Below are 20,779 nucleotides of genomic sequence, written 5' to 3'. Positions count from 1 at the left end.
AAAAAATTACAGTAAAACGAAACCACACTCTGCTCAGCATCAAGGAACGATGACTTAGAAAACTACTTCTTTTGAAAAGAAGTTGTTTTTTATATTCACCATGGCAAAGAAAACATGAAACTACTCTTAACTAAGGAAACAAGAACATTATTTTGAAACCTCGACCCAGAGACTGAAGATTCAGGGACAGTGCCTGTAAACAGAGGGCCAGGCATGCAGTGCTTAACAAATGGAGGGGCTGTTTTAAAGACTCCGTTGTGAGAAAATATTTTCATCACTACCCAGAAGACAAAGGAAAACAGTGAGTGTTGACAACACAGCATTTAAAAGCCACCCCTACCCAATTAATTATTCACGAATATATATATTCTTTTTAATTCCCTCTTTAAGCCAGCCTGTCGGCTTCTAGTATCTTACTTTTATGTCATTATCTCTCTGCCATACACAAAAGTCATAGCTGGGGATTTCAAGTCGCAGTGAAGCTATGCTGAGATTCCAGATCTCCGTGGTGTTGGCATGAACGCTGGTCTCCTCAGCCACGGAGAAGACAATATCCCAGGGAGAGTGGAATTAATCCTATTTTGCACCATTCAAGCCAAAATGCTGCTTATCAAGAAGCAAGTAATTGCTAGCTAATGGCTATGGGGGTGGGAAAAAAAAACATCACATTTCAATCTAAGCATCTCTTGGCACATGATAATAAATAAAGCTGAGGAACGTGTAAACAGAGTGGGGACGGTTTCTCTAGGAGGTTAAACAGCAAACATTAAAAAGGCAGGTTTACCTCGTCCGACTGTGAGGGACTAATTCTGGGCATTGGTGACACTTGTGGCGTTTTCAACTGCGTGCTGTTGCTATCTGGCACGAGCTCTCTGTGGACGGTTTGGATGTGGTTCTGGAGTTCACTTTCTGATTCAAACTTAACATTGCAACTAGAGCAGCGAGTCTTCAGTCCCCCTGCCTTTCCCTTCCCCTCGCCGGCACTCAGATTCTCATTCGGGCCCAAACCTGGTCTATTCGAGCCGGGAGGGATGTTGATGCCCGGGCTGGCACTCTTACTGAGGTTCACACAGCCGGCACAAAGACCGTAGGGCAGGCCGTTGATGTCAAGTTTCACCAGATCTTGCTTCGAGCGGAACTCTTTGAGGCAACTGGCACACTTGTACAGCTTCGGGACGTGCTGGCTGCGGCCGGTGGTTTGCACCGCTGACCCGTTCCCGGTCTTCTGCATGTGGAATGTCCCGTGGATTTTGAGTTCTAAAGTGGAGGTCACTGTCTGCATGCAAACCACACAGCGAAATCCCGTTAGGGAATTTCTCAAGTCCGGGTGCATTTGGCAATGCTCTAAAAACTCCTCTTCACTCTGAAGAGGCATCTTGCAGATTCGGCAGTTTCCCGTATCAAGACTCTTACTGTGGGTGACTTTGTGTTCGGTAAGGGTTAAAAGCGAAGGAAAGCGCTCTCCGCAAATAGGGCACATGTAGTGTTTGACAGGTCCCAGGTGGGTCTGCATATGCTCACGGAGGCCATTTTCAGAGAAGAAGGTTCGAGAGCACACATTACACTTGTAATTCCCTTTAATGAGCTCGGCTTTCTTTTTCACGATAGCACTTTCTCCCGGTCTGATGTTGTGGTCGCGCAGCTGGTGGTTCTGCAGCAGAGTCTCCATTGTGTAGGCTGCCCCACAAATGTCACAGCCGTACATGGGCTCAGAAGTGTCAACGTCCTCTTCACTCCCATCGTGGCTGTTGTGGGACTCCTGGCTGTTGGTCAGCAAGGTCTGGAGCTCCACCTCCTCTTTCTGCACTTGCTCAGAAGCTCCGTTTGTCCCGCAGTTGGGAGTCTTGGTCTCAAACACGCAGTGCTTTTCCCGCAGGTGTTTCTCCAGCAAAATGATTGCGTGGAAAGCTTTGCTGCAGAACTTGCAGTTGTACTTCTTACTGTGAGTGGTGATGTGACACTGGAGCTCCACCTCGGTGCCGAAGGACTCGCCACAGAAAATGCACTTGTGCACTTTCCCTTGATTCTCCAAGTGGTTGTGTTTCACGTGGAGCTGCAAGTCAGTCTCATTGCGGAAGTCCCAGTTGCAGGAGGTACACCTGTAGACTTTCTTTTCGTTACTGTGCTTCACGGCCAGGTGGAGCTGAATGGAGACTTTTGAGTCAAAAACTTCTTGGCAGAGGGTGCAACGGAAGAAGACAAAGGTGTGCATGTCCAGCAGGTGTTTCTGAAGATCGTCTACCGAGGTGAACTGCTTATCACAACTCTCACAGATGTAATAGGTGGAGGTGATCATAAAATGAATGGTCACATGCTTCAGCAAGGATTCCTGGTTTGGGAATTCCTTGTTGCACTGAGGACAGGTCAATTTCGGAAGCACAGTGTCGAGGTGAGTTTTCAGGTGAGTCTGAAAGCTATCGAGGGATGTATACTTAGCACCACACTGATTGCAGATATATTCTCCTGATGGACGTGAAGGGGCACCTCCTACTGCCTGCATCATCTTAAGAGATGTCTGCTCTATGGCCACAGGAGACAGGGGGCTCAAGGCCCTGGATTTCTTCCCATTGTGAATGTAATTCAGGGCTAAGGGAATGTTTTTATGATTCTCTTTGATATGCTTGTTCAGCTTAAGAACACTGTTGAAGATTGGTGAATTTGTACAATAGGAACAAGAATAGACTTCTACTACTGGTTCTTTTGGTGTCCCGAGCACTGGGGACCCAAATCGGGAGCCACTGAGGTCACAATGGACCTGTCTTATATGCTCTTCAAGGGAAGAGTCAGTGAGAAACCCCATATAGCAATGGGGGCAAAAGAACGCATTGCTATCCTTAGCCGCAGGGTTTGCAAACCCATGAGAACATCGGATATGCTCCTGAAGAGCGTTGAGGTCATTGACAACTTCCGAACAGAAGTTGCACTGGTAGACTATGGCCGGCAGGGCAGAAACAATCAGACCTGCATCCTGAGCTTCATGCACTTGCTTAAGATGTTCATTCAGATTATAGAGTGAGGGCAATACCTCCAAGCAATACTGACAAATGTGGGCCTGTTCTGGCTTATCCAGATGCATAGTTTTCAGGTGAATCTGCAGAACTGCGAGACTCGAAAATAGCTGCTTGTTGCAGTAAATGCAGCTGTAGGTCACTTTCGCCTGCTTACTCGAGGGGCCGGTCATGTCAGGGGTTTGCTGAGCAGCACGCTTCCTTCCCCGGCTCTTTGGGATCGGTGGGGCGGCTTCCACCATTGTTGAGCTGTCCACGGAGAGGTTGGAATCTGGAGTTGTGCTGGACACGGAGGTGTAGCCCACGGTGACCAGAGAAGGGCTGTTGCTGTGGTTGCACGACTCGGGTTGCTGGTGACTGTCCATGTGGCTGTACAGTTCCTCCACGGTGTGGAAACTTTCTGAACAAATGCTGCATGAGTTCTTCTTCTCCCCACTGTGCACCTGCTCCATGTGATTCATCAGCGAGGTCTCCTCTACAAATAGCTCATGGCAGTAGATGCACTGCAGGGCTGCCCGGTCCTCATTGGGGGAGCATTCGGGGTGGCACTCGGCAATGTGCTTCTGGAGGTCTTCCGGGAAGTCAAAGCCTTCCTCGCACTGACTGCACTTCTGAGTGTCCTTCATTTTCCAGTCCTCCATCCTGGAGCCAGATTGGGAACCGTCCTTGTTCCTCTCATGAACCTGCATATGTCCGTGGAGGGAACTAGAGGAGAGGAAGCCCCGGCGACAAATGGCACATTTATATGGCTTGTTGGACGTGTGAGTCTTCAAGTGGATCTTCAGGTGGTCACTCCTGGAGAAGGCAGCATCACACTCGCTGCAGTGGTACTTCTTGTCCCCTGTGTGGAGTTTTATGTGGCGATCGCGGCTCCGCTTGTGCTTGAACAGCCTGCTGCAATAGGTGCATTTGAAAGGCAGTTTGTCGCTGTGACTCTGCTCGTGGTGCTTTAGGTAGCTGAGGCGGCTAAACGACTTGTCACAGAACTGGCAAGGGTATGGAAGTCCAGGGCCACCTTCTTCCTCTCCAAAATCGCAACCTTCTCCATGGCTAGGGGAGGTCTGGTCCTTGCTGGAAGGTGAGGAAGCTGGCCACGAGCATGTGGGGTCATCTTCAACATCCACTCCATCTGCAACAAGAAGTAACGGAACAATTCATTCCACATGCTAAGAATTCAAGAATGAGTTTCCCGTGCCATTTCGACAGAATGGATGGACCATCGAGAACATTTCTGGAAAAGCAATGAAGAAGAGTCTGTCTGAATGGGACATTTAAAAATCTGAGCCCAAAAGCTTTTATTATACATTGACTTTTTACTGGTTGGTAAAATATAGAAAGATATTTAATAAGTCTATGTCTAAATTACCCTTTCATTACCTTTTATCATTCTTCCTTAGAAGCAAGGTATATATTACACATTGACGATTTTATTAAAATGCTGATTTTAATATATTTAATGTTTCTTTTGTATTCATTCTAAAATGATTTGCATATTATGTGAGCATCTGAAAAACCAAATGAAAAGAGGAAATATTACAGGAATGATTTAAAATTAATGCAGTCAACCCAGATGTCTAATATTTAATAAAATGTTCCCTCTGCATTTTGCTTGTTTTTATATAAAAAGGCAATTCCAAGGACCAAAATCTTCTATGGGGTTATTATTGATATAGACCTTATTGCTTTCAGCAAAAAAATATTAAAAAGTAAGCATATGAAAGAAGACAGAAAACATAGTAATAATTATATCTTGTGTAATGAAAGACAACCAAGATTTCTTCAATAACTGAAAGATTCCAATACCATGGGCCAGAAAATGGATTATTAAATGTTAGAGGGGTACTGCTAGATATTACATGAAGCTAGGCTCAGCCGGGATCAAGAAAAAATGAGAGTTTCACAAGGGCCAGATTTTAACAGTGTATTTTGTTTGGAAAGTTCAAGAGGTGGCCCACCATTTCTTCCTTTTGCAAAAGCTTCAGCGGCCTGAACTTCCTTAGCTAAACAGGACCTGCACTTTGAGGTGAGCAGAGACAAAGCAACTTGTGAAAAACTGGAAACAGGAAAAGTGATAAATGATTATGGTAAATGCTGAAAGATTTATGAGTAACAAAGAGAAGACAAACAAGCCTGAAAGCCAGATATAAACTTAGCAGGTTGTCCATAAAGTAACTCTACCTTATATTAGGTGGGTGTTTTTAAAAAAAAGTTCTAAGCAAATGAGCACTCATTTCTGCTGCTTCTTTATTTTCAAATGGAAAATAAGACCTTTCCAAAACAGGTTGTGAAACCTCTTTTTCACTTTTCAAAACAATCTATCACTCAAGAGCAGAAGAAATTTTAAAAGCTTTTCACTCTTCCAAAGAGCAAGATTGTTCATTAATATAAACAAGACCACAGAGGGCAGGTGACCGGGAATGTTTCTAGTAGAACAAAAAGTTCAATTAGAATACCATAAGAAAGATTTTTTTCCTTTCTTTTTTATTTTTATTATTTTTTTTTTATAAAATAGATTTTTAAATTCTTCAAAACTCAAGTTCATGAACAAGCTGAATTATTAACAGAAAAGTAGAACTGGTGAGCATTAGGTAAACAAATTCCAAGTCTGCTTTCTTTAAGGTAACAAGATTTTACTAGATTATCAGCCTCTTGCTTATCCACAGGAAACAGTGGAGGATCATTCCTTTCCTGCATCTAGAAACTGATGACAACACCATCTCACTATCAGTGCCAGATGGCAACCATCTAACTCTGAGAAAACAACCAAACACCATGCCTGGATCCCTGCCCACTGCAACAAAGCTTCGCAATACAAGTTGAAAGCTGCATGATTTTGCATCCTCATTTATATGACTCTTTGGCCCAACATGTTATCAGCATAAGAGAGGTTCTCAGAATTGTGGGTGTGATTTATATTTAAGAGTGAATACATACAGAGAAGAAAGACAGATAAACTCAACTCAGCCCCTGCACACAGAAAAATAATTTTAAAATAATACAAAAAAATCAATTATGATTTTTACTTTTCCCCTTAAAAGAGGAGCTGCAAGTCAACACAAGCTGGTATCCCTAAAACCAACCTAAGTTTTGAATATTTCACCTGACTGAAAACAATTATTTATTAAATTTTTCCAGCATTCTAGGTAAAGCCTACCATACCACATTTCACATTTATCTTTTGGGCTTATTTAAAAATACTTCCAAACACATCATCTCACTTGTACATTTGGGGAAAACAGTGAATCAGAATTTGTCATGCATCTAGACTGGAAGAATATAACTATCGAGGCTTAAAAATTTAGTAAGCGAATTTATTATTAAAGTGTAGCTCGTGTAGAGGCATGATATATTGTACATATGTATAGAGAATTACAAGCAGTGGACCATTATAAATAGTGTGCAATCACTGACACCATGCTTAAATCAGGTCCTTGTTTGTGGCCCATGCCTGACTGTACCTATTACATAACTGTTCTCTTGAACTTGTAAATCTCAACTAGATGTCAAGCGAGCTAAGGGCTAGTTTCAGGATTTTACCCAAAGCGGGATTCAAGGGAGCTGGAAACCTTTTCGCCCTTCTCCCCATCCCTATTCCTTCAGGACTGAAATTCTGACTTGGCCTTGCAAGAAAAAGTAATAATCACAAATAATATCTTTTCAGCTGAAGTTCATGGAAATCGCCTACTGCAGTTATAGGGCATCTTACAGGGCAGGAGGAGGGAGGGGGCTGACCAGAAGGAAGAAGTTTGAGCAGGGAATGCTATTTTTAAAATAAATAAATAAATGAAGGTTTCAGAAAAGGTCGATTTTTGTTTTAAAATCTAAACTGAAGCATCTCATCTTACTGGTACTATAAATGGCTCTTTTCTCCCAGGGACACACAAGGAGCTCACTGACAAAATTCCCAGCGGGGTTAGGCCTGTGCTTTAAGGGTAACAGACGCTCCCAAGACCTTCAAGCTTCTCTCGCCAACATTCTCTGAGGTATTCCGAAGTCCTTGAAAGCTACCCGCCCCTGTTAACTTAAATTTTTTGGCAGTCATGAAAAAAAAACTGTGTTTAAACTGCTAACACAGATGTAAACCATTTCGACTTTTTTTTTTTTTTTTAACATATGGAAGAAACTACGGAGGATTCTTTCAACTCCAACTGGAACTCTTTTTTCCCTCTTTGGTACTTGCTAAGTGCTACTTACAGGGAATGTCTTTCAGTGTTATGGCAAGTTTTCTGCATTTCAATGTGAAGTACTTAACATGTCCATGTTAAATTTTAATTTTTGGAAAAAGTCACTTCACACTCACTGACTCTCGGAGAGCTAGAGCCTGTAGAGCTGAAAAAGCTTTGCTGGAAACCAGCTATGCGGCCTAAGAGTCTATTTAAAGATGCAAATGTGTGTGCATAGTTAGTGCAGATGTTTTTCTACAGCGACTGTACTTGCTGAATTTCACCATTTCCATAAAGCACATTAAAACAAGTGTGTGAACACTCCGAGATGAAAGTCTCTAACACTCCTGAGACTTTCAGTGGAAAGTAGAGCCGCCTGACTTTTCTCCAAGCAGACAGGAATGCCCATGATTCAGCAGCCTGAGTAAATAAAAGAGGTCCTTATTTCCTAATTTTGCTGGCTGGCTGCACGGCAGCGGTCTCTGTGCTTCTGCCAAAGGGGATGCAGGACTGGAACTACACCCAGCCGCTGAAGGCCTGTCTTTGTTAGCCAGCCAGGCTTTCCCGACCATCTTCTGGCAGCAAAACTGCCATATCCTGCAAGGAAGACCTCCATCTCGGGCTCGGCGGTTCTTCAGTCTGCCTGAAAGGACGAAACAACAGATTTTTGCCTGGTCTGTGTGGAAGGAGGACAGCTGGAAACTCGGTTAGTAGCCGAGCAACACCTGTTCAGTCATATTTACGGGGGAGAGGGCTCACCACCAGAAAACTCAAGTCATACAAGGAGGAGTTGTTCCACAGAAAACAGGCAGCAGAGCACAAAGTGCCTTTGTGACGAGAGCCATCAGCCCCACTTGTGCCAACCTGGGGAAAAGCGCGCAGAGCCCTGACGTGAGGTTTCCCCCGCGGCTGCTGGCCCGGCAGGCTTAGGGGAGGGTGCTCAGCCCTGGGGAGGGGGCCCCACATTCTCAGTTTGCAGCCGGCCTTTGTGCAAGGGAAATGCTGATGGTCCCAGAAACTCTTTGGCTTTCAAGTCAAATTGAAGCGACCAGAAATAAAAATCAGATCAAAGGAGGAGGAAGAGAAGGTGTGCGGGAGGGCTGGGGCTGGGGCTGGATGCCGAAGCTTATTCTGTACCACGACGCGGGCCTGAATCTGTGAAGTGCAGCTTCCTGTGGACGGGACCCTATGCCTTGCACACTGTTGGCTTCAATAAGATGGGGCCTCTGAAATTATTTAGGAGAAATTAAAGTAACAGAGGGGTTTGAGTCATATGCAATGTTAAAAATATTATCCACGTCTCTGAAGTTATGGCAACTTCCACTACTTCTAGTTCTTCACTGGGGCTAGGCCTGAGAGAAGCTGGCTTACTGATATCCTTTTGCTACCTGAGCTCGTCCATTGTAATGGCAGAGCACTCTCTTAACTGCCCTTCGGGGACCCAGTATCATGTATGTGCAAGTGCTACACAGCAAGGCTTCCTTAACAGGGACAGGATTTACATTGATGGTTACTTTTCAAGTGAGGAAAAGAAACGCAAATGCTGACAAGGCCCATACCTGTCTTTTCAAGAATGCAATGACTCAGAATGAGAACAAAAAGTCAAGAGTCTAGAGTTTTATTCCTAGCTTCATAACTGACTTAGAGAATGACCTGGCCAAGTCGTTTAAGCTGCCCCGACCTAGGTGTTTCACCTGCAATATGAAGATAATAATTCTCACTACTTGCCCTCTGGGGTGTTACAAAGATTAGTGAATGTTTTCTAGGGCACCTTATCATCGCTAGAGGCAAAACTGCATCTGTAAACAAAAAGGTTCTTATGTGTTGCATGTATTGATGTTTCCACATGTAAGCATCTATGTCTCTAAATATATGGATATATTTTAGTATTTTCTCTCCTTTAATGGGACCCCTGGAATACTGGTTCTAAGGGCTGGCCCAGTGGAAATCTATGGCTCCTTAAGTATTCATGGCTGCCCACATGGCAAGCAAGAAAATAAAATATATATAGTTGGTGGTATCTAAAAATCAATGGACCATAAATCAATGCTGATTATGTTCCAAGTTATATTAAATTATCATAAACAGAACATAAGCTTGGGTCTTTACACACAGGTAACCTTGGAACAAGTATTTTGCTATGTAATTCTGAAGCCAAGCATGTAATTTTGAAATTATCCCACTTCCCCTTAAAACACTATCAATACCATCATTGCATTATTTAATATCAAAATAACAGTTAATTTAGAGATTTTTTTTTCAAGTATCAACATAGGTTAAAACATGTGACCAAAACAAATGTCCAAATGTCCATGCTTCCCACCTTGACTTAAAATGAAGTTCTTCTACCAGCATACTTGAAAGAGTATTTAGGACATTCATACAGAATAGAATTTAGAGAACTTTTTTCATTAGGCAACTACCTGAGCCACCTTAAAAAAAAGCTCAGAATCCTGAGGAAGATACACAGCTGTGCACAAATGCTGAGAGAAGTTAGGCACCCCTCAAAGAGAACAATAGTTTTCAATGCATGTTTAACAGAGACAGGTAATGGGGATATTTCACATTACCTTAGCACCTCATAGTCACAAGTTTACATCTCAATATTTAAAATCGCCTATCCAAGTGATGTAAGACATTTTCTAAGCAATGACTTATATAACTAAAGGATAAGGTCCTTTATTGCTGCACAATTGCTTTCCTTCATTCTCAATAGAAATGCCAACACTTTTAGAGAAGCTATAACTTTAATGATATAACTATCATGCTTTCTTTTCTTTTCTTTTTTTGAATCAATAGTCCTACGTTAAATTCACTCCTTTGTCATATAACTTATTTAACTACTTGAAAATGAATATTCTTTACTGGACATTCGATGAAGAAATGTGAACTTTAAGATTATTTATAATTCACAGATGTTTTTAAGTTCTGTCAATATTCCAAATTGTTCTGGGTGAACTAATTAAATGCAATAAGAATTAGGTTATGAGGGAAAAGGGTGGGGACCTAAAAGGGGTCACCCATTAAAGATAGCAGCTGTGGGGAGCAGGGATTGGTGGTGCACATTTTTTTATCACAGTCTTAAGATGAATTCCAGATATCAGAGCTCAGAGTTTATTTTTTCTTTCAATACTCCCTAGTAAAAAAAAAAGAGGCTCACTTCCCCCAACAACCCTTTAATGCCTACACTGAGCCTATATAAGAGACAAGAAGATATTAGCACCCCTCTGCTCATCTTCCTTCTAAGGCCCCCTCTTTGCAGCCACCCTGTTTCTCACCAGACGCCTCTGTAGTATGTGTGCAGAGAGGAGTACAAATGTTTTGCTTACTGTTGCTTAAAGTTCAGTTGAACAGACGGAGCTCAATGAATTCCACCTTCTGCAGCCAACTTAAATAGAAAACAGTGCATTCTTAAGCAGTTCACACGTAACTCCACCTCTCAAATCAGAGGAAAAAACTGACGTGAAACCAGGTCAAAAACAGTCGCCATCTAACTCTCGGAAATTAAGACATTGTGTTTCTAAAGCCAGGCTGAAGGAAAAGCGGTTTCCAGTTCTGCGTGTGTGTGTGTGTGAATTACTTTACTTTTTCTATCTTTTGGCTCACTTAAAAAAATATATGTAACTACTGATCAGCACCGACCTCTTGCCTTCAGGAGTTGCCAACCAGGCATTACATATCTGTTTACAGAGCTGGGACCCAGAGAGATCCACGTTGTCCCACATGCTATCCTTCCTTTAACAAAGACAGACATTAAGTGAGTGAATTTCCTGAGCGTGAGGTCTTTTTTCTCCATTGTTGAGTAAGAAGACATTAATCAGCTACTATTTATTCTTATGTCTCTACATGACCTTATACCACCGAAAAGTTGAAGCATCTCTTCATTGTTGGTTTAGCTCATTCACTTATTTAAACAAGGTTAATTTCACAACTACTATGTGCTCGGGTCTGATTGACTTATGAACTCTGTATGTTTTAAGTTTTTTTTTCCTCGTCCATAATATCAGAAAAATTACAGCCCATTCACAGTTAATATTATAAGAATCAAGCATGGCATTGTATGAACAGAGCTCTCTGCATTGTCAAGACATACAAGTGTATTAAATTATTATAATTCTACGATGAAAGTCCAGGTTATCTTCAAGTTATAACTGATGAGAAAACAGCATACAGGAATAAATATTAACTATAATTTTCATGGCAAGATTCTAATAACTGTAAGTCTTAAGGGGCCCATCTATTTGAAAATAACAATACAAAAAATAACAAAAAACTGCTTAATATCTCCTGAACCCTACTTACAGATATCATGAAAAATCAATAAGCAATAAGTAAATCATTCCTTAATAGCTGCACACACTGGCAAGTTGTGATCAATTTATTAGTGGGGTAAACTCCCCAGAACAGGATGGCCTGCACTCAATTCTTGGAAACAAGTTTCATGGTTCTGACACCCGCCTGATAGCTCACTATTTTGCTCGCCTAGAAATTCTATTTGGTTTCAGAAATCCTTGTGCTTTATCTAGTAGGCATGTGTAATATACCTATATCAGTCTTGAGCAAATAGCCAGCCACATCTTTTGAAAACTATGAAGTAAATTTCTCGGTACCACAGCACTGATCATTAGTGATTTAAAATGAATCTTGTCATTGTGGGAGCAGAAGGTAAAAGGGATCCTAAGTTTGATAATGGCTTAGTTAGTGCATCATGGACCTCAGAAACTTCATTCCACCAAGCTAATGGTTTTTTGAAGAACTGCCATAAACCACTAGAATTTTCAAACAAAGAAATCCAATTCTTTCAGAAAAGACTCTGGTCTATCAGAACATTTTGTTATGTGAAATTATACTTTGTTGAACATTTCTCCAACATGTAGGCCTTGGTCCAAGGCTGGAAAACATCTGGTCATAAGGAATTACAACAGTTCTGACATGGTATATACTGGAGCCGAATTTCACCTGTATCACATCCACAGCAGCAGTCAGGTCCACGCAAATTTTCCTGACGTTTTAAAAAGGCCACACTGTCTAATTCACTGCAGATAAAGCCACTGGAGAATACAAAAGTGTTGAAAGGCTAAAATTTAATTAATGACCAATTAGCACCCCCTGTGGGTTCACTATGCAGTAAAGTGATAAACATGGGTTGCTAATGTAGAAAAAGCTGTTACAGAGATGGGGTGGGGGGGGGAGATATTATTACAATTATCTTTCTGCAACTGTAACACAACTGACTCCAAAGTTCTTGATTTTAACATTCATGCATTTCATATATGATAGACACCCTGAAAGTCTATGGCAAATAATAATTTTCAATTTTGGGAAGACAGAATTTGACTCACAAAGACTGTCAGGCTGGAGTGCAAATACCAGGCAGGTAGCTAATGAGTGCACCTAGCCAACCACCCAGCAACTGCAACTCAAAGGAGCTTGTGTTGACAACACCCTAAACATAACCACTGCATAAGCATTTTATACGGAAGTTATAGTCTAAAGAGGTGTTCAAGGATTTAGGGATACTGGGGTGGGCCATGGTGACTCAGCAGGCAAGAATGCTCACCTGCCATGCCAGAGGACCCGGGTTCGATTCCTGGTGCCTGCCCATGTGAAAGAAAAAAAAAAAAGACTTGGGGATACTGGGCTATCTTGAAACATTGTATATATAAAGGGATTTACCATAGGATTTACATATTATGTAGGGCAGATCACCAATGCATTCTTCACAGGACAGAATTTTTGTAGTATTTTAACAGAATCATTAACTTCCACATTAATATTCACCTAATTAAAAATGAAAGTACAACTGGATCCCAAGTAGCCCAAATGATATAAGGAGCTCTTTTACTTCAAATGACATAATGTTTGTAAAAAGAGCTTTATAAACTGCAAAGGACAAAGCTATTTTCTTAAAGTAACTCTTGCTAGGAGGATAAGACAAAATATTTCTATACTAATCATATAACATGAAATACCGTTATTGTTTTCATTTACCTGAAATATAAAAGAGGCAATCCTGAAAATAGGACAATGTTGATTATCAACCGGATGGATTTTCCAGGTATTCTATTTTCCCTTTATTTTCTAATTCTCACTTTTGGTTCAGCTTCCTCTTCCTTAGTGTCTCTACCTTAGAACACATATAAAAATAAACTCCAAACCATTCATTCTGTCATTTTTTTTCTTAACAGCCCTCATAATTTATTTATGGGAACCAGTATCAGTCAAAATTACAATAAATTGTATGTGTGTGTTTTTATTTTTCCACAATTAACTAGATGTTCAGAATAGACTAAATGATTTATGCCAAAGTAACTTTTCAAATATATTAGATATTTCTCATTACAAAAGTGTTCTTCATTATAATTTGCCACTTAATACAGGTAAATGTCGATACGAAGAATGAAACACTTCTTTAGGGGAAGACTTCATGATGCAGGCTTTTACTGCTGTCATATACCTGGGATGAAGTGTCTTGTCAAAAATCCAAAACCAGTTACAAATTTAGGCCCCCCAAAACCCTATGATAACTCCATGTAACACTATGTTATTTTGCCAACATGCAAGATAATATTAAATTAACAAAAAAGTAATACCATAAGAAATGAATCTAAGTTAGTGTGGACACAGTGACAGCATAGGTAATGAAAACACCTGGAGTTGGAGTGGGGGAAGCTGGAGACCCCCCTGTACTTGGCGATGGCACAGACAGCTCGCCCTCTGGCACCCAAAACACAGGATGTGAGGAGAGGGCACTAAGTTCCACTGAAATCTGAACATGCATATATGATTTAGATAATAGAACATTAAGAAATTCTGGGCAGATAATAAGGAATTCGATATGTGTCTTCCTAGCCCACCTGTGAAATGCATCAATTTTGAATAATTTTCACAAAGAAATTTACTGTCTTGCTTTTTTTGCCTTTGAAAAGGAAGATTTAGATAGCAATATACATTTGTGTATGCACAAGATATGTTAGTCAGACCCTTGTAAAAGCACTCAGAGGCAGAAAACCCACTAGCATAGTTCTGTAATCTTGACTAGCTCAGTTCTTTAAGAAAGGGCTGGTTTTCAAATTTTTACAGGGCCCTCCTTCCACAACTGAGCTCTATCTACTATTTTCTCTCAAAATAACCTGATGCACAGCATGGGCTGTGCATAACTTTGTGTGGGATTTAGGGACGATAGTAAAGAAAATAAGAGAATTTTATTTAAACCTACATAGAGAAAAGAAAGTCAAGGCTGTCATTTCTAACTGTTCATATGTGTGAAATATAAGATTTTAGATCTGTGAGAAGTTTTAGCCTTTTAGGGAAAAAAGTCCTCATTTTCACAGATGAGCAAATCAGGACAATGTGGATTAAGTATATGTCACAATATTGCACTAACAATATTAATTGATGGTGGCATTAAAACTCAAACTCAAATCCCCAGTGCCCAAGTAAACAAACACCTTAGCTTTAAATGCTAGATAATCTCAAAAGTCCATCATTAATTAACATGACACCACCCCCACCCCCCAAAATATTAAAATACTGAGTGCTCTTGTTTTTATGGATAAATGAATCAACTTGAAATGACGTTTAATACCATTCATTTTTCTTTTTTTTTTTTCCTATTATAAAACTCATCCTAATTGACACAAACACAGAAGAAAATAAAAATCACCTAATAAGTCCATGAACCTATAACCCACTGTTGGCAAGTGTGCCAGCTTGAAAGTATTATGTAGCCCAGAAAAGACATGTTTTAATCCTGATTCAATCTTGTGAGGGCAGCCATTTCTTTTAATTCTGTTTCAACACAGCAGGCAGAGACTTTTGATTAGATTATCTCCAGGGAGATACGGCATGCCCAATTGTGGGTGTGATCTTTTGATTAGATGGAGATGTGACTCCACCCATTCCAGGTGGGTCTTGATTAGTTCACTGGAATCCTTTAAAAGAGGAAACATTTTGGAGAGCACAGAGATGCTTGGAGAACAGCTGCTTCACAGAGCATAGACACAGATGTCTGGAGATGCCTGGAGCCCAGGAGACATCTCCATGAGATATTAAGCAAGCCAGAACCTGGAGAGAGCCAAGGGAAGCCAAGAGATGAAAGCTAGCCCCGGAGAAGCAAAGTGAGGAACCCCCACAGGAACCGAAGCTGAACGCAACAGAGCTCAGGAGCAAGGGACCAGCAAAGGACCATTGTGCCTTCCAAGCTGTTCCAGGCTCACTGACCTTCCTTGAATTAAGGTATTTTTTCCTGGATGCCTTAGTTTGGACATTTCCATAGATTTAGAACTGTAAACTTATAACTTATTAAATTCCCTTTTTAAAAGCTGTTCCAGTTTTGGTATATTGCATTCTGGCAGCTTGCAAACTAATACAGCAAGTCATGGCAACCCATTTATTAATTTAATCTTACTTCTGGCTACTCACTAGGAAACCCTCTGTGCGTGAACATGGACACACACAACGCCCTGCTCTCCTCAACAGTTTGCCTCTTTCCTCCCCTCCTTCCTTCTTTCCTTTCTGCCATCCTTTCCTCAAAGAGGGATGATTTGGTCAGGTCAGGTACTGGCAGATGAAAGAAACAAAGTACAGTCAACCAGTGGTGCTGGTGGTCATATTCTTTTCCCTCCCTGCGCCTTGGCCTCCTAGAGACACATTCCCTGCCATCCATCCCAGTGAGTGTAACAACACTGGATCCCTCTTACCTTCCCCTTAAGCTACCCTTCCTCATTTATTACTGTAGCTACTAGGCCTCTACACAACACTCAAGGCTGACCTCCTGTCACAACCATGTCACCCAGGGCAATGCTTCTTAGTCTAATCTGCCAAGCACACGCTTCCCAATCATGGGAGCTACCTGTGAAAATGCAGACCCCCAGGGTCCCTTCAGGCCTACAGACTTGCCCATAATTGCAATTTTTTTGCAAGCCTCTCAGGAACTTCACTTCACCTGCACCTCCGTTTGAGAACCATTCTAGAATCTTTTACTTCCCCTGAATCATTTAAGTCCTCTGCTTAAAGCTTTCTATGCTCCAGCTGTGCCTTTTCTATAGCTGCTCTAAACTAGAGCATGGTTAAGGAAGGGCGTGCCTCTCCCTTATTCAGAGACCAAGTTGAATCCCAGCTCTCCTAAAAAGCAGCTTTTACAGGAAGAAAAGGAGATCAGTATTTCCTTTGCCCTCCCATCCCTTCACAATTGCTCCCTCCCCCTTTATTTAGGACGCTAAGCTCCAAATCTGTTCAGTGTAATGTTCAGTTAACTCCAATATGTTACTTCCTCTCTGCAGAAGGGTGTTGTCAGGAGCTGCGTATAAATTTCTAGAAAAAGACAGCAACCAGTTTAAAGAGTTATAAAATCCCAAGTACATAAAGGCTGGGTTTGCATGATTAGGATACATAGCTCTGAGCAAACAGCTTGTTTCGAATGTGTAAGTGGAAAAGTTTATCACCTAAACTTTTGTTGGTAATTACTTTCAAGCTGCATTAGCTTGATGAGAAATTTCAACACACTATCATTAAATGCAGTTCGCCCTGTGAACCATTTCAGCACAGAAACAAGGTTGTCACAAAACCAAATGCAAAGCACATGAATAGCTGGAGTAGGAAGAGGGGAAAGGGGAAGGGAGCTTCCTATAATCAGCAGCACCTTCTTTTTCCACTCAGGAAGGCATTGCTAAAATTGCTGATTAAATGCCTCAAGTTTGGACCTCTAGAAATTGTAGATATCTTGTTCTTTGAACTGGCTTCTATCAGTGCCCTGCAACTTCCTGGGTTCAGGATGTAAGTGTGGTACACCATACAGTAAATTAAGCCTTCTGCTGTCAGCTGGAAATAGGGGGGGAGGAGAAAAGTGGCTTGATCTCAGATGATTTTTATTGGCTTCATTTACATCCTGTTTAAGGTCTTCTGAGTAGCTCAAGGTGTCTTATCTCTGGCTAGCAGAGGTTATTTTGTAGTCAAAGCAGTTAACATACTTTCTCTCTCCCTCTCCTGCCTCTTTCCCTGAAGCTCTCTTTTTCTCAAGCCATTTTATCTTATCACACATATATATCTCTTCGGGTTGAGGAGAATCCAGACTTATCAGGAGCAGTGCACTCTATTGTGGGTCAGGGCTGTGAGAGACAAATGAAAGTTTAAGCCAAAAGAAAATCAGTTTATCTCTTCTCCGTTCACTTTAGAAATACTCAGGATTGTCCAACCTTTATTAGTTCTGAGAGGTATGAGAATTGTTTTCCCTTTTAATTTACATGCACACAGAACGGCTACCCCGACCAGAGTAAGATGTCCAGGTACAAAGCTACTGGTCGATACAGTAAGTTGCACAAGGCCTCCAAATAATGCAGCTGCATTCCTGCCTCTACCAGAGCCCTCACCCTCGGGTTCCTCCCCAACTCTCAGGTCATCTGTCCACGAGCATGGTGGAGGCAGGACACACCAATGTTCTACTAGGAAAAAGAGAAATGAAGAGAGTGAGGAAATTGGGAAACAATAGTCAAGAGAGAAGGGACTTCTTTCCAGATGGGCCTGGAAATTAAACTATGAGATCTACATAAACACTAGCTGGCAATTAGAAAGAGAGGCTGCATACTATCTTCTCTATCAGCAACCCAGACACCATTATTCAGATGTATGAAATCATCATATGATCTGCTGGGGAACTTCGGCTCCTATTACAAACTCTGTGACAATAGCCCACAACCTTGGTTGCGCATTGCAATCAAAACGCTGGATCTCGCTCCAGATCAATTAAATCAGATTCTCTGAGAGTTGAGGCACAAACACAGGTATTTTTAAATCCCCTGAAGTGTCAGTCAAGATTGATACCCACCACCCCGGACTATCGCTAATAAATTTTCAAAACCCCATGGAAGGTGGTCGAAGGACAGACCCCACAAAAACAAACCCCACTATCATCTGGGCTCACCAACCCCCCAAGACAGGCAAGCCAGCACAGGGACAAGTTTTCCGTAATACTTTCTGCCAAATGCAATGAACCAGATATTTAAAAAGAAAAAAAAGTTTCAGCAAGCAATACTGAAAGCTCCAATCACTCACCATTATCATATGTGAAAGAGCAATATGTGAACAGTTATTAGGCATCTCATCTGTGTGTTTTATATTCCTTTTAAAAATTCCCAATCCTCTTCTCCTTCATATCCCAGCACCCTACGGGCTCCTTTATATTAGTGATAACCCCATACTTCCCCTGCAGTGAAGGCTCTCTTAATTGTCCATTATCTTGGTGTGTCAGCACAAAGGAGCAGGGACTGAATCCTTCTCCAAACGGTTTCACCTCCCTCTCCTGAGAGTGATGCCCTTGTCAAGGCATTAAAGACACGAAAACCTGCCACTTATCAGAATTGTATTTGAATCGAACTACTGTCCTTGAAAACTGTAGGCAGCAGATAGCATCAAACTGCACTGCATTGCCAGCTCCAGTTCCACGGTGGCTTGAACAATCTACAAAGATACTATCCCAACTTTGTCATGCATTACTCATAATAGAATTACGGATAGCAAGGAAGACATTCTCACTGATTTTTTTAAAGGCTGTATACAAATAAATTCCAGGGTCAGGTGGCTCGCAATTACAAAGCAAAATCCTGCGCCTTCATGCACATTTGAATGTAAACTCACAGAAGAACCAAACAATAAAACTCTTCTGCTTACTCCATGCTTCCAGTTCTGAGCAAACATAATGCAAGGCCATTAAAACCTAACATTTATCTTGTTTTAACGGGTGGGGGTGGGGGGTAACAGGCAATGAACACATCTTTAGTGATTATGGATGGATTAAAAAACAAAGCACATTTCAAATAGTATTGAAAACAAAAAGGAAAAAGAGGAACATATATTTTCAGGTGGTTCAGCCAGTTTATGTGATTTCCACATCTCTGTATTTCCTTGCCGCTTTTTATGTTTCTTTCTTATTCAATTTGAATACACACTGCCTTAGAAAAAAAGAATTTATGCGTGCTTTTAACAAGTAAACAAGTGTACAAATTAATTCAGAGAGCAGTAATTTTGAAAATTTTCTATGTTTAATGTGCACTGCAGTTAAACTACTTTTTCTGTACAAATTAATTTACTGCATCAGTGATCGATGTTTATGTTTAGGCAATTTTATTTCTCAGTATGGTAAAATTAGACCTAATAGTTGCAACCTGTTATGTCCAATCTGTCACTGAAATTCAAATTGCCTTTTTCCTATTATTCAAGGAGCAATTTGGAGGAATTAAAACCATCTAAAAACGGAAGACAAACAATTCTCTGTAAGGACTCACTAGCCTGTGTCATCAACCAAAACCATATATCCGTGATCTTTTCCAAGCAAGTTCTTTCGACATGATTTTTCTGAGATTCTAAAACTTTCACATCTGTCAAGCCACACAAGAGGAAATTTTAGGATACACTGAAAATTTTCAGCCTACAAGAGAAGCAATCAAAGACTCTGAGCTAAAAGCAAAAAGTCATTTGGTGTTGTGCCCAAATATCAATCCCCCTAACCTAAAATATTAAGCTCCAACATTCATGGAATATATCATATTTAACACATTCTGCTTTTTCTTTGTTTTGCTTTATCTACAAACACAGTCTAATTTTTATCCTTGCAAAATTGGTTTAATTCACAATTTGTTTCTTCCTGGGGAGGATTAAATTATTTAGATGCCTAGTATTTCAATTTTAAAGTGATGGATAGAATTGAGAGAAGTATATGATCTACTTTACAAGCAACTTTGTTTGGGTTAGTAATTTCCCATGTTTGAATATAGCATTAACCCTATGTAGTTGGCAAGGCTTGCAAAATTCTGTGAATGTAAATGTACACCTAAATGGAGAGGGTGGGAGGGGGCAGACGGGAATTGGAAGACTGGTGCAAAACCTGGATCACACCTGGGATGGGAAGTCAGAGGAAGAACCCAAAGCAGGCTAAAAGGAAAAGCAAGGATAACTGCACAGGCTTTCTACTTCAAATACAACATACTAGCTGTGCTGCTTTGAAGCTGTGATGTACCCCAGAAAAGGCCATCCTATTTTAATCCATTCTTGTGGGCACAGATCTATTGCGGGTAGGACATTTTGTTTAAGCTGTTTCCATTTGAGATGTAACCCATCCAGTTCAAGGTGGGCCTTTACTAAAGTCGTTCATGAGGATAAAAGAAAGGAACACAGAGAGAGCTAAACGAGAGAAACACCCAGAGAGCCTGGAGAGAAAAGCCCCAGAGATGCCAAGAGAAGACCCACAGAAACGCAAAGAGGAGGCCCCTGGAACCAGAAGCCGAAAGCAATGAGACCCAGGAGAGAAGGACCAGAAGATGCCAGCCATGTGCTTCCCACGTAAGAAAGGAGCCCCAGATGCCAGCAACCTGTTTCAAGAGTCCAGGTATCATCCTATTGAAGCCTTACTGTGACATTTTTATCACCTTACAAATTGGATTATAAAAGCCAATCCAGGAGGTGGCTGAAGGACACACTGACTGAGAAGTAGAACCGCAAACAATGGTGCATATAAGTGATAGAATACTGTGCTGTTACAAAAAGGAACAAAGCCGCCTTGTGACTGAATCTGTAGGACATTTTGTGAGACAAAATGAGCCAGAAACAAAAAGA

At 41.2% G+C, this 20,779-nt stretch overlaps 1 protein-coding gene across 4 annotated transcripts in view; it reads right to left on the bottom strand.

Annotated features, from left to right (window-relative positions):
- The window catches only part of ZNF521 (zinc finger protein 521), a 288,821-nt gene that overhangs the window by 154,490 nt on the left and 113,552 nt on the right, over nucleotides 1-20,779 (bottom strand). For all 4 annotated transcript variants that reach the window (XM_077135748.1, XM_077135749.1, XM_077135746.1 and 1 more), the window contains one exon: nucleotides 785-4,137. In XM_077135748.1, the coding sequence (XP_076991863.1) occupies nucleotides 785-4,137 (3,353 nt within the window). The remainder of the gene's footprint in view (nucleotides 1-784; nucleotides 4,138-20,779) is intronic.

This window comes from Tamandua tetradactyla, chromosome 18, assembly GCF_023851605.1.
Source record: "Tamandua tetradactyla isolate mTamTet1 chromosome 18, mTamTet1.pri, whole genome shotgun sequence".
Classification (NCBI taxonomy): domain Eukaryota; kingdom Metazoa; phylum Chordata; class Mammalia; order Pilosa; family Myrmecophagidae; genus Tamandua; species Tamandua tetradactyla.
This window is presented reverse-complemented; position numbering and strand designations above follow the sequence as displayed.